This window comes from Ascaphus truei, chromosome 1 (assembly GCF_040206685.1).
Source record: "Ascaphus truei isolate aAscTru1 chromosome 1, aAscTru1.hap1, whole genome shotgun sequence".
Taxonomy (NCBI): Eukaryota; Metazoa; Chordata; class Amphibia; order Anura; family Ascaphidae; genus Ascaphus; species Ascaphus truei.
The window spans coordinates 16,930,409-16,944,400 of NC_134483.1; the positions used below are offsets into that span (position 1 = coordinate 16,930,409).

Genomic DNA, 13,992 nt, shown 5'->3' on the forward strand with positions numbered 1-13,992 from the left:
TATATGTAGGCAATGTTCTAATAGCCTCTGTGTTTGTGTTACTTTGGGGAAATTTGCCCGATAGAGGGATTTAAAATCATTTGTAATCTGTACCCCTAGATATTTAATGGACTCTGGTTGCCAATTGAAATTAAAGTTGATGGATATTTCACCATTTCTTTTGGAAGGCTTATGTTTAATGCTTCCGATTTTGTTTGATTCATTTTGAAACCTGAGACCCTCTTAAATTTGTCAATAAGTATTATTATTTTTTTTTTTTAAAGACTTGTTTTAAATGTCGATCTACATTTAACCTTTTAAACCTGGTACTGCCCTGATTTCTTCTTGGTACGTGCTAGGAGGTACTCACGCACCCCTTCAATGTCTCCTGTTTGGCAACCTTGTGCCTGGGTACTAGATGCCAATATTGAATTGGTGTAATTTCCCCCTTGCATTTATAACGGTAACTTGCAATAAATAGAACTCCTCATTTATTATATTAAACTGTTTAGTGCCAGAAAGCAACCTCTGGTGTTGGTAATACCTGTCTACAGCTCCAGTCTCTAAAATTAGAATGTTACAATCTGTTATTTCCTACGCTTCTTGTATTGATTTCTCTCATATAGCATCAGAAGATTCTCTGTAAGAGCAGCAGTCAATTAATGCCTTTTTCTTATTTTTTATAACCTTTGTTTGGCTGTAGCAGTTTTACTGGACCTACTATAAACACTCCACCGCTTGTACATTGTATAACCGTTACCAGAGTTGGCACAGTGCACAGCTATTGACTAAAGTGTGATTGCCATTATCGATTGTTAATGGCAATTCGCTTGAATTCAGTTGTTCAATGTCACAAAGTGTGATGTCCAGTGATGAGCATACTGTGCTGGGTGTCCTCTCCCGGTAACCCATTCACTACAACGAAGCAGAATGCATTGCTGGTGCCTTTTTGTAATTGTGGAAGTTAAATGCCAGACGTGTTTTCGGCATATTGTGCGTCCCACTCCACGTTTTGGAATTTGTTTTTAATTGGTTACCTCTGGTTGAATCTTAAGTGGGGGGAAAAAAGGTTTAAGACTTGGAACAGTTTATGAAACCTGGGCTTTAGTGTGATAATGTTTTCCACAAATGTGTGCTTGCCCTGGGATATATGTATTTTGTAAGTTGCTTCTTGGCCTTTGTTTTCAGGATGAATATGAATTAATATTTGCAGTATTTTCACCTGGATTTTGTGCCAATATTAGTTTCTGTCTGTTTCAGATTTTCTATTTTGTACATACATTGTTTTGTATATACTGTATATGATGACTTCGGTGGGCAATGAACGTACCCGGGGCACTCGGGAAAAACCCCAAATTTCAACTCCACAGACACAGCCACAGAAACAGGTACAGGTAAGTGTGTGCATAACGGAGCTGGCTGTGTATACCAGCAATAACAGCCCCAGGACAAGGGGTGCACTAGGTGGGCCTAATGTTTCTTCTCTACTGTCCATTTCTACCTGCAATACGTCAGTGGCTGAACTCCCTGGCAGTTTGTCCTTTCTCTGCTGGTGAATTCCTTTGCTGTATTAGCCTCTGGAAGTCTATTCTATTAATATTTAAATAAGCGATGCTCCACTCCAGTCCTCATGACCTCCCCACGCACCCGCCCCCCCCAAACAGGTCAGGTTTTCAGGATATCACACTGCTTCAGCACAGACTGAGACACCTGTGCTGAAGCTGGGATATCCTTACATCCTGACCAGTGGTGCAGCTAGACGTGCGTGGGCCCCCGGGCAAAACTTTATTCATGGCCCCATCAATATTAATATTGACTGAAATTGTTTCTCTCTCACCCCCCTTCCCCCCGATCCTCTCTCCTCCACCTCATCTCTCCTCATCACTCCCCATCCCCATAATCATCTGTCCTCATCAGTTCTCCCCCTCCATCCTCATCTCTCCTCATCCCCCTCATCATAATTCGCTCCCCCCTCCTCCATGCCTACCTGTGGCAATGGAGACAGGCGGGGGAGATGGTATGCAGCGGCGGGCCCCCGGTGTTAAAGGATTAGCCGGTAGAAGAATCGGCATATGAGGCAGAGCAGGACGGCACTAGGTGAGGAGCGCGCTCTAGCAGCAGAAACCGGAAGTAAGAGACTTCTGGGCCGCGCTCCGCCCCTGCCATCCTGCTCTGCCTCTAACAAGTGCTGATTCTTCTGCTGGCTTTTCCTTTAACACTGGGGGCCCTCCGCTGCATACCATCTCCCCCGCCTGTCTGCAGGGGGTGAGACAAGGCCCCCGGTGCTATAACTACGCCCCTAATCGTGACCCATTGGGTGGTCTTGAGGACTGGATTTGAGCACCATTGATTTAAGTTTCTATCCCTCGTAGCCAACAAAATATTTTTCTAAGCGGTTCATGTAATTGTCTTCCTTGAGCAAATTCAAACATCTCTTAAAGCATCCATTTTTTTATTATTATTTTTTTTTTTTTAATTTGAAAAGCTATTTTTTTTTTTTAGTGCGTGCCCTGAAAAACAAAATGCTTGATCAGTATGTTTCAGATGTTAAAGGGCACCTTGTATTGAACAGGATCTGCTCTCCCACAGGCAGTGGCACAACACTAAATGGAGGCGCGAAAGGCAGGGAAATGCCCCCCGCTCCCCCATATTTACACACTAACTTCAATTCCTTTGTGCTTTTTTTCTGCCACATTTTTAAAAGTTCACAGCAGAATCCCCACAAAGCATGCAGATTTAAAAACAATTACCGAAATGAAAGCTGAGATTTGAATTTGCGTAGGGACTGATAATTGCAGTATTCGCTTGATGTATCCAGTGTAGTCTGTCTATTGACATCCTGAGGAATAGTCAAAAATCTCTTCCTATCTACGTTTTCCATTTACTACTGTTGTAAATTCAGTCACAACCAGGATTAATAACTACTTAGGCTGATGATGCATTTTTTCCCCCCTTTTTTTTTCCGTCTCCTTTTAGGCAACAGCTGAGCAAATCCGCCTCGCACAGATGATTTATGATAAGAACGATGCAGACTTTGAGGATAAAGTTAAACAAGTAAGCGATGTAGAAGGACTTAAAGCTGCACCTTTTTGCATATAGGATTGACGCAGGGGATCTCCGGACCTGAACCGTGTTAATTTCAGCTCCGGGGACCCCCTGCTCCCCGAGATAATTACCTTTGTAGATACCTGCCAGTATCTCCCTGCAGTTTAAAGGTCCCGAGTCACGTGGGGCAATAGGAAGACCCAAGGGATGACGTTGCAGCTTCCTATTGGCCAGCAGGATGCAGCACTTTTACACCGCCATATTGTGAACCCAGCCAGGGCTTCTACCGGAAGCACCTATGGATTTAATTATTTTGGAATCAAAGGTCCCCGGAGCTGAAATCAACGTGGTTCAGCTCTGAAGACCCCCTTCTTCAAACCTATATAAAAAACAGTCTCCTGCAGGGCTGCTTGAATGTAAAAGATTTTTTTTTGTTTTGTAAGTTCATAGCTGGAAGAAAATAGAAAATATTTAACCCAGAGGTGGCCAACAGCAGTCCTCAAGGGCTCCCAACAGGTCAGGTATTGGGGATATCTCCGCTCAGTCAATGACTGAGCCATCTGTGCTGAAGCGGAGATATCCTGAAAACATGACTTGTTGGGGGGCCTTTGAGGACTGGAGTTGGCCACCCCTTAAGTGCCACAGTCCCCAACACATTGAGATCACATGGTTGCGACCTCACTGAAGCAAAGTGAGAGGACTTTCCTTCCGTTCGCTCGGATTGCGTTCAGCTCTCCGTGGGAGCGGCAAACGCCATCTCCCCTTAAACGGGCGAAAAGCCCATGGCGTGGGTACTACGTTATGGGCCACTCGAGTGCCAGACCTTGATGTGTTAGCAAGGTCAGGGGGCACTTTAGGGGTTAAATGGTATCCATTGGGTATTGCATGCCAGAGTATCAACCTGAGCAGTTAAACAGACTATTTATCCAAGAGCAGCACACTAAAAAGGCTTTATCAACGTGGCTTTCCGGCCCAGTATTACGTTCTCTGTAGCTGTCGGTCTCAAGAAGAGCACATTTTACAACCCGTACCTCAAAATCCATTATGTTTACTTCATGTTGTTGGTGAGTTCCCAAGCATTACCTGTTTTTTGTTTTTTCAAAAATGATGTTCTATACCCCCCCCTGCCCTCCCACTAAACTGCAGGACTAAAGTAATCAAATGTGATGGAACAAGGAAACTGCTTTGTATGGGAAACGTGTGAGACTAATAATGTGTGTCAGACATTAGTGAATGACTTGTGCTTATTCATCTTGTTCTGTGCAGCTGATGGAAGTCACAGGGAAGAACCAGGATGAGTGCATAGTGGCACTTCACGACTGTAATGGAGATGTGAACAGAGCCATAAACATACTGCTGGAAGGCAATTCAGACACAGTAAGAGCACCGGGCGTTATTCCTTCCTTTTTATGGAAGAAAAAAACTTTGCGGACAATAGCTCAATTCAAAATGATAATTTACAAGTCAGAAGTGCCTATTTTGGATATATATATATATACACCGAATATTGTAAACTCATTTTATCTTTTGATGGTAGCACTGAATGTACTGAAATTTCCTGCAATTCATGTAAATGGGCATTCGCAGATAACTTATGTCTATTGTTAAAATAGCTTGATCATTTTCCCTGCTTCCTGAATGCCTGTTCTATTAAAGCCTCAGTTCAGGCCCTGGCTGTTTGGGAATGGGGTCTACTGTACAGCTTTTTCTGCTCTACTGACACACTGTGCGAACGGGAGCTTAAAGAGCCTGTTATGGACACTATAGTGGCTTTTTTCTGTTAATTACATTTATATATTTTTCTCCCTAAAATTAGACTTCTTGGGAAACTGTTGGTGGGAAGAAGAAAAGCATTGGCAAAGAGAGTTCTGAAAACAAAGAAAACCGGGAGAAGAGAGGCGACCGAGAGATGAGTCGTGGCCGCGGGAGCTCCAGCAGACGGGGGCGAGGAGCAAGCCGCGGCAGAGAGTGTATGTGAAAAGTTCAGCATGTCATTACCCAGAATCCCTGGCTGCAGTGGAAGCAGTTTGCTAAGCGATCATTGGGAAAGGAAGGGCTGCAGACCTGCCTGAGACATGTTAATGTGCTCACAAGTGGTATCTTTATTTACTGTACACTGTTCCATTAAAATAATTAACTGACGTGTGTACATACACACATCTATCCATCTTTCTAGTGTTCTCCATTCTAGTAACACAACATTGGCCTCTTGGAAAACTTATTTGTTCTGGCACTTAAAGGCTACTGAGTTTGTAGTTGGGCCAAATGGAAACCCTCTGAACATGTCAATCCCTTTTTATTACTCTGAATTACTGCTGGAAATTATTCTGCGCTGATGTCTCTGATCAGTTGCTAGTTATTAAGAAGCCATAATAATGTGATGTTCTCCAGCTTGCTATTTTACCCTCCAGACGTTGTATTCGGAAATTTCAATTATGCAAATCCTTTTCACGCAGTCCGAGCAGAAGAAAATGGTGTGGACAGTGGCCTTGGCGACAGGCCATCGGACCGCGGGAGGCGTGGACGTGGCAGAGGTACGATCGGAAAACCCCTTCCCATTTGTTTTTTTTTAATAGCACAAATGTTTGTCCTTCTAAAACCTTGAACTAGCTGTTCATCTGTGTTCTGTTGAAGGATTTGGAGGTCGCGGCCGGGGCAGAGGGTCAGGAAGGTTTTCTGCACAAGGCATGGGGTACGTGTGTAAAGAGTTTCCATTGTACAGCGCATTGGTTTCCTCCTTTGCTACCAGTCTGATCTGGCTGTGAATGGGTGAACAAAATGCAACAGCTTGTTTTTGGGCCTCGTCAATGCTATTCTTCAGATTGTGGCAGGGTCGGAGTTGTATTGCAGGGGTGGCCAACTCCAGTCTTCAAGGGCCACCAACAGGGCAGGTTTTAAGGATGGCCCTGCTTCAGCACAGGTGGCTGAGTTGAAGATGGCACAAGTGGCTCTTCAGCACAGAGAGCTCAATCTTTGACTGAGCCAGCCACTGATTGAGCCCCCTGTGCTGAAGCAGGGATATCCTGAAAACCTGACCTGTTGGTGGCCCTTGAAGACTGGACTTGGCCACTCCTGCTGCATTGGGTTCCTCTGGCAGCAAATGTGCCTCATGAACTAGGGTTAAAAAAATATATAAACACAATCTTTGGGCTGCCTGGTTTTATTTCTTCTATGTTTACGTTGGAAATGTTTTGTGTGTTATTGACTAATTCTGTTCTTTTTGTTTCAGGACTTTTAATCCTGCAGATTACACAGAGCCATCTGCCAATGATGGTTATAGGGGGAAATCAGAGGTTTGGGAGGCAGGTCAGAGTGATGGGGATGATGGAAATGGTAATAATTTCATTTTAAACAGAATATAATATATATTTCAGTTTCTGAGGGGAACAAGTGTCAATAGTAGAAATGTAATACATTAATGTATGTACACCACATATTTTAGTTTTGTTTCCAAATGTATTGCTGCTTTAGAACGCAATATAATATTTCTCCCACTATAATTTACATTTTTACTTGCATTGTCCAAATTGCTACTCCCATTTCTAGGGGCCCCCTATGTTCTTGAAGTTTTCGGGGGTAAAAAAATTAAATAAATTCGATTTAAATATGCCTTTTTGGGACCTGCCAAATCTATAAAGGATCTAGAAAAAGAACTTGCTCTTACACAATAAGAATTCAAACTTTCATTTCTGGTGTGTGTGTTTCTGCAAGTTTAATTTTCTTTCCCCTTATTAAAGTCACATGGAGGAATTCCATGGAAGAGTGGACAGCAGAAGACTGGAATGAAGATGTAAGTGATGTGTTGCTGTTGGATTTTTGTGTGTAATATTAATGGCATGGGGTTATGACTTTGACTCCTCTACATATGTAATCAGAAGGGCTTCAGCTGCACAAGAATGAAGAGCTTCATGTGATTATATAATGAAATATTTTGTAGGGGTTTGTTTTTATTTTTCAAGAGGAGCAGTTACAAATATTCCCCCATTATCTTTAGAAATATCTTCATTTCTCTCAAACCATAACAATCTCATGCTGCATGCGTAGAAAGACTGCACTACTGACTTATTCACGTGGTCCTCGGTATCCGATATCCCGCTTTCCATCAAATACCTTATCCGACGCTGCATAATGCTGTAGGCTGGGCACATTACCCGGCGTCGGAACTGCTTATCCAACGCTCACCGCCGCGGATAAACATGGGATCGGACGGTCCGTTACCGACGCTCACCACTGCGGATTAACATGGAACCCGCAATCCGACGCTCACCGCCGCGGGTTAACATGGGACCCGCAATCCGACGCTCCGTTACCCGACGCTCACTGCTGCGGATTAACATGGGACCCGCAATCCGACGGTCCGTTATCCGACGCTCACCGCCGCGGATTAACATGGGACCCGCAATCCGACGTTCAATTATCCGACGCTCACCGCTGTGGATTAACATGGGACCCATAATCGGACGCTCCGTTATCCGACGCTCACCGCTGCGGATTAACATGGACCCGCAATCCGACACTCCGTTACCCGATGCTCACCGCTGCGGATTAACATGGACCCGCAATCTGACGCTCCGTTACCGACGCTCACCGCTGCGGATTAACATGGGACCCATAATCGGACGCTCCGTTATCCGACGCTCACCGCTGCGGATTAACATGGACCCGCAATCCGACACTCCGTTACCCGATGCTCACCGCTGCGGATTAACATGGACCCGCAATCTGACGCTCCGTTACCCGACGCTCACCGCTGCGGATTAACATGGGACCCGCAATCCGACGCTCCGTTACCCAAAGCTCACCGCCGCGGATTAACATGGGACCCGCAATCCGACGCTCCGTTACCGACGCTCACCGCTGCGGATTAACATGGGACCCGCAATCCGACGCTCCGTTACCGACGCTCACCGCTGCGGATTAACATGGGACCCGCAATCTGACGCTCCGTTACCCGACGCTCACCGCTGCGGATTAACATGGGACCCGCAATCCGATGCTCCGTTACCGACGCTCACCGCTGCGGATTAACATGGGACCCGCAATCCGACGGTCCGTTACCGACGCTCACCGCTGCGGATTAACATGGGACCCGCAATCCGACGGTCAATTATCCGACGCTCACCGCTGTGGATTAACATGGGACCCGCAATCCGACGCTCCGTTACCCGACGCTCACCGCTGCGGGTTAACATGGACCCGCAATCCGACGCTCCGTTACCCGACGCTCACCGCTGCGGATTAACATGGGACCCGCAATCCGACGCTCCGTTACCCGACGCTCACCGCCGCGGATTAACATGGGACCCGCAATCCGACGCTCCGTTACCCGACGCTCACCGCTGCGGATTAACATGGGACCCGCAATCCGACGCTCCGTTACCGACGCTCACCGCTGCGGATTAACATGGACCCGCAATCCGACGCTCCGTTACCCGACGCTCACCGCCGCGGATTAACATGGAACCCGCAATCCGACGCTCAGTTACCCGACGCTCACCGCTGCGGATTAACATGGGACCCGCAATCCGACGGTCCGTTATCCGACGCTCACCGCTGCGGATTAACATGGACCCGCAATCCGACGCTCCGTTACCCGACGCTCACCGCCGCGGATTAACATGGGACCCGCAATCCGACGCTCAGTTACCCGACGCTCACCGCTGCGGATTAACATGGGACCCGCAATCCGACGGTCCGTTATCCGACGCTCACCGCCGCGGATTAACATGGGACCCGCAATCCGACGGTCAATTATCCGACGCTCACCGCTGTGGATTAACATGGGACCCGTAATCGGACGCTCCGTTACCCGACGCTCACCGCTGCGGATTAACATGGGACCCGTAATCCGACGCTCCGTTATCCGACGCTCACCGCTGCGGATTAACATGGACCCGCAATCCGACGCTCCGTTACCCGATGCTCACCGCTGCGGATTAACATGGGACCCGTAATCGGACGCTCCGTTACCCGATGCTCACCGCTGCGGATTAACATGGGACCCGTAATCGGACGTTCCGTTACCCGACGCTCACCGCTGCGGATTAACATGGGACCCGCAATCCGACGCTCCGTTACCCAACGTTCACCGCCGCGGATTAACATGGGACCCGCAATCCGACGCTCCGTTACCGACGCTCACCGCTGCGGATTAACATGGGACCCGCAATCCGACGCTCCGTTACCGACGCTCACCGCTGCGGATTAACATGGGACCCGCAATCTGACGCTCCGTTACCCGATGCTCACCGCTGCGGATTAACATGGGACCCGTAATCGGACGCTCCGTTACCCGACGCTCACCGCTGCGGATTAACATGGGACCCGCAATCCGACGCTCCGTTACCCAACGTTCACCGCCGCGGATTAACATGGGACCCGCAATCCGACGCTCCGTTAGCGACGCTCACCGCTGCGGATTAACATGGGACCCGCAATCCGACGCTCCGTTACCGACGCTCACCGCTGCGGATTAACATGGGACCCGCAATCTGACGCTCCGTTACCCGACGCTCACCGCTGCGGATTAACATGGGACCCGCAATCCGACGCTCCGTTATCCAACGCTCACCGCTGCGGATTAACATGGGACCCGCAATCCGACGCTCCGTTACCCGACGCTCACCGCTGCGGATTAACATGGGACCCGCAATCCGACGGTCAATTATCCGACGCTCACCGCTGTGGATTAACATGGGACCCGCAATCCGACGCTCCGTTACCCGACGCTCACCGCTGCGGGTTAACATGGACCCGCAATCCGACGCTCCGTTACCCGACGCTCACCGCTGCGGATTAACATGGGACCCGCAATCCGACGCTCCGTTACCCGACGCTCACCGCCGCGGATTAACATGGGACCCGCAATCCGACGCTCCGTTACCCGACGCTCACCGCTGCGGATTAACATGGGACCCGCAATCCGACGCTCCGTTACCGACGCTCACCGCTGCGGATTAACATGGGACCCGCAATCCGACGCTCCGTTACCCGACGCTCACCGCCGCGGATTAACATGGGACCCGCAATCCGACGCTCCGTTACCCGACGCTCACCGCTGCGGATTAACATGGGACCCGCAATCCGACGCTCCGTTACCGACGCTCACCGCTGCGGATTAACATGGACCCGCAATCCGACGCTCCGTTACCCGACGCTCACCGCCGCGGATTAACATGGAACCCGCAATCCGACGCTCACCGCCGCGGGTTAACATGGGACCCGCAATCCGACGCTCAGTTACCCGACGCTCACCGCTGCGGATTAACATGGGACCCGCAATCCGACGCTCCGTTATCCGACGCTCACCGCCGCGGATTAACATGGGACCCGCAATCCGACGGTCAATTATCCGACGCTCACCGCTCTGGATTAACATGGGACCCGTAATCGGACGCTCCGTTACCCGACGCTCACCGCTGCGGATTAACATGGACCCGCAATCCGACGCTCCGTTACCCGATGCTCACCGCTGCGGATTAACATGGGACCCGTAATCGGACGCTCCGTTACCCGACGCTCACCGCTGCGGATTAACATGGGACCCGCAATCCGACGCTCCGTTACCCAACGTTCGCCGCGGATTAACATAGGACCCGCAATCCGACGCTCCGTTACCGACGCTCACCGCTGCGGATTAACATGGGACCCGCAATCCGACGCTCCGTTACCGACGCTCACCGCTGCGGATTAACATGGGACCCGCAATCTGACGCTCCGTTACCCGACGCTCACCGCTGCGGATTAACATGGGACCCGCAATCCGACGCTCCGTTATCCAACGTTCACCGCTGCGGATTAACATGGGACCCGCAATCCGACGCTCCGTTACCCGACGCTCACCGCTGCGGATTAACATGGGACCCGCAATCCGACGCTCCGTTACCGACGCTCACCGCTGCGGATTAACATGGGACCCGCAATCCGACGCTCCGTTACCCGACGCTCACCGCTGCGGATTAACATGGGACCCGCAATCCGACGGTCAATTATCCGACGCTCACCGCTGTGGATTAACATGGGACCCGCAATCCGACGCTCCGTTACCCGACGCTCACCGCCGCGGATTAACATGGGACCCGCAATCCGGCGCTCCGTTACCCGACGCTCACCGCCGCGGATTAACATGGGACCCGCAATCCGACGCTCCGTTACCCGACGCTCACCGCTGCGGATTAACATGGGACCCGCAATCCGACGCTCCGTTACCCGACGCTCACCGCCGCGGATTAACATGGGACCCGCAATCCGACGCTCCGTTACCGACGCTCACCGCTGCGGATTAACATGGGACCCGCAATCCGACGGTCAATTATCCGACGCTCACCGCTGTGGATTAACATGGGACCCGCAATCCGACGCTCCGTTACCCGACGCTCACCGCTGCGGGTTAACATGGACCCGCAATCCGACGCTCCGTTACCCGACGCTCACCGCCGCGGATTAACATGGGACCCGCAATCCGACGCTCCGTTACCCGACGCTCACCGTTGCGGATTAACATGGGACCCGCAATCCGACGCTCCGTTACCGACGCTCACCGCTGCGGATTAACATGGACCCGCAATCCGACGCTCCGTTACCCGACGCTCACCGCCGCGGATTAACATGGAACCCGCAATCCGACGCTCACCGCCGCGGGTTAACATGGGACCCGCAATCCGACGCTCAGTTACCCGACGCTCACCGCTGCGGATTAACATGGGACCCGCAATCCGACGGTCCGTTATCCGACGCTCACCGCCGCGGATTAACATGGGACCCGCAATCCGACGGTCAATTATCCGACGCTCACCGCTGTGGATTAACATGGGACCCGTAATCGGACGCTCCGTTATCCGACGCTCACCGCTGCGGATTAACATGGACCCGCAATCCGACGCTCCGTTACCCGATGCTCACCGCTGCGGATTAACATGGGACCCGTAATCGGACGCTCCGTTACCCGACGCTCACCGCTGCGGATTAACATGGGACCCGTAATCGGACGCTCCGTTACCCGATGCTCACCGCTGCGGATTAACATGGGACCCGTAATCGGACGTTCCGTTACCCGACGCTCACCGCTGCGGATTAACATGGGACCCGCAATCCGACGCTCCGTTACCCAACGTTCACCGCCGCGGATTAACATGGGACCCGCAATCCGACGCTCCGTTACCGACGCTCACCGCTGCGGATTAACATGGGACCCGCAATCCGACGCTCCGTTACCGACGCTCACCGCTGCGGATTAACATGGGACCCGCAATCTGACGCTCCGTTACCCGACGCTCACCGCTGCGGATTAACATGGGACCCGCAATCCGACGCTCCGTTACCCGACGCTCACCGCCGCGGATTAACATGGGACCCGCAATCCTACGCTCCGTTACCCGACGCTCACCGCTGCGGATTAACATGGGACCCGCAATCCGACGCTCCGTTACCGACGCTCACCGCTGCGGATTAACATGGACCCGCAATCCGACGCTCCGTTACCCGACGCTCACCGCCGCGGATTAACATGGAACCCGCAATCCGACGCTCACCGCCGCGGGTTAACATGGGACCCGCAATCCGACGCTCAGTTACCCGACGCTCACCGCTGCGGATTAACATGGGACCCGCAATCCGACGCTCCGTTATCCGACGCTCACCGCCGCGGATTAACATGGGACCCGCAATCCGACGGTCAATTATCCGACGCTCACCGCTGTGGATTAACATGGGACCCGTAATCGGACGCTCCGTTACCCGACGCTCACCGCTGCGGATTAACATGGACCCGCAATCCGACGCTCCGTTACCCGATGCTCACCGCTGCGGATTAACATGGGACCCGTAATCGGACGCTCCGTTACCCGACGCTCACCGCTGCGGATTAACATGGGACCCGCAATCCGACGCTCCGTTACCCAACGTTCGCCGCGGATTAACATAGGACCCGTAATCGGACGCTCCGTTATCCAACGCTCACCGCTGCGGATTAACATGGGACCCGCAATCCGACGCTCCGTTACCCGACGCTCACCGCTGCGGATTAACATGGGACCCGCAATCCGACGCTCCGTTACCGACGCTCACCGCTGCGGATTAACATGGGACCCGCAATCCGACGCTCCGTTACCGACGCTCACCGCTGCGGATTAACATGGGACCCGCAATCCGACGCTCCGTTACCCGACGCTCACCGCTGCGGATTAACATGGGACCCGCAATCCGACGGTCAATTATCCGACGCTCACCGCTGTGGATTAACATGGGACCCGCAATCCGACGCTCCGTTACCCGACGCTCACCGCTGCGGATTAACATGGGACCCGCAATCCGACGCTCCGTTACCCGACGCTCACCGCCGCGGATTAACATGGGACCCGCAATCCGACGCTCCGTTACCCGACGCTCACCGCTGCGGATTAACATGGACACGCAATCCGACGCTCCGTTACCGACGCTCACCGCTGCGGATTAACATGGACACGCAATCCGACGCTCCGTTACCCGACGCTCACCGCCGCGGATTAACATGGCACCCGTAATCCGACGCTCCGTTACCCGACGCTCACCGCCACGGATTAACATGGGACCCGCAATCCGACGCTCCGTTACCGATGCTCACCGCTGCGGATTAACATGGGACCCGTTACCGACGCTCATCGCTGCGGATTAACATGGGACCCGCAATCCGACGCTCACCGCTGCGGATTAACATGGAACCCGTTACCGACGCTCATCGCTGCGGATTAACATGGGACCCGCAATCCGACGCTCACCGCCGCGGATTAACATGGACCCGCAATCCGACGCTCCGTTACCAACGCTCACCGCTGCGGATTAACATGGACCCGCAATCCGACGCTCCGTTACCCGACGCTCACCACCGCGGATTAACATGGGACCCGCAATCTGACGCTCCGTTACCCGACGCTCACCGCTTCGGATTAACATGGGACTCGCAATCCGACGCTCCGTTACCCGACGCTCACC

General features: G+C 51.9%; 1 protein-coding gene across 16 annotated transcripts in view; it reads left to right on the forward strand.

Moving 5' to 3' along the window:
- The window catches only part of UBAP2 (ubiquitin associated protein 2), a 66,657-nt gene that overhangs the window by 17,872 nt on the left and 34,793 nt on the right, over positions 1-13,992 (forward strand). For 10 of the 16 annotated variants that reach the window (XM_075582892.1, XM_075582755.1, XM_075582940.1 and 7 more), the window contains 8 exons: positions 1,240-1,373; positions 2,956-3,033; positions 4,291-4,401; positions 4,841-4,994; positions 5,481-5,558; positions 5,635-5,716; positions 6,254-6,357; positions 6,762-6,814. In XM_075582892.1, coding sequence (XP_075439007.1) covers positions 1,281-1,373; positions 2,956-3,033; positions 4,291-4,401; positions 4,841-4,994; positions 5,481-5,558; positions 5,635-5,716; positions 6,254-6,357; positions 6,762-6,814 — 753 coding nt within the window. In that variant the 5' untranslated portion in view covers positions 1,240-1,280. Of the gene's footprint in view, positions 1-1,239; positions 1,374-2,955; positions 3,034-4,290; positions 4,402-4,840; positions 4,995-5,480; positions 5,559-5,634; positions 5,717-6,253; positions 6,358-6,761; positions 6,815-13,992 lie in introns of those variants that run through there. The other 6 variants (XM_075583007.1, XM_075583033.1, XM_075583025.1 and 3 more) reach the window with 2 other exon arrangements.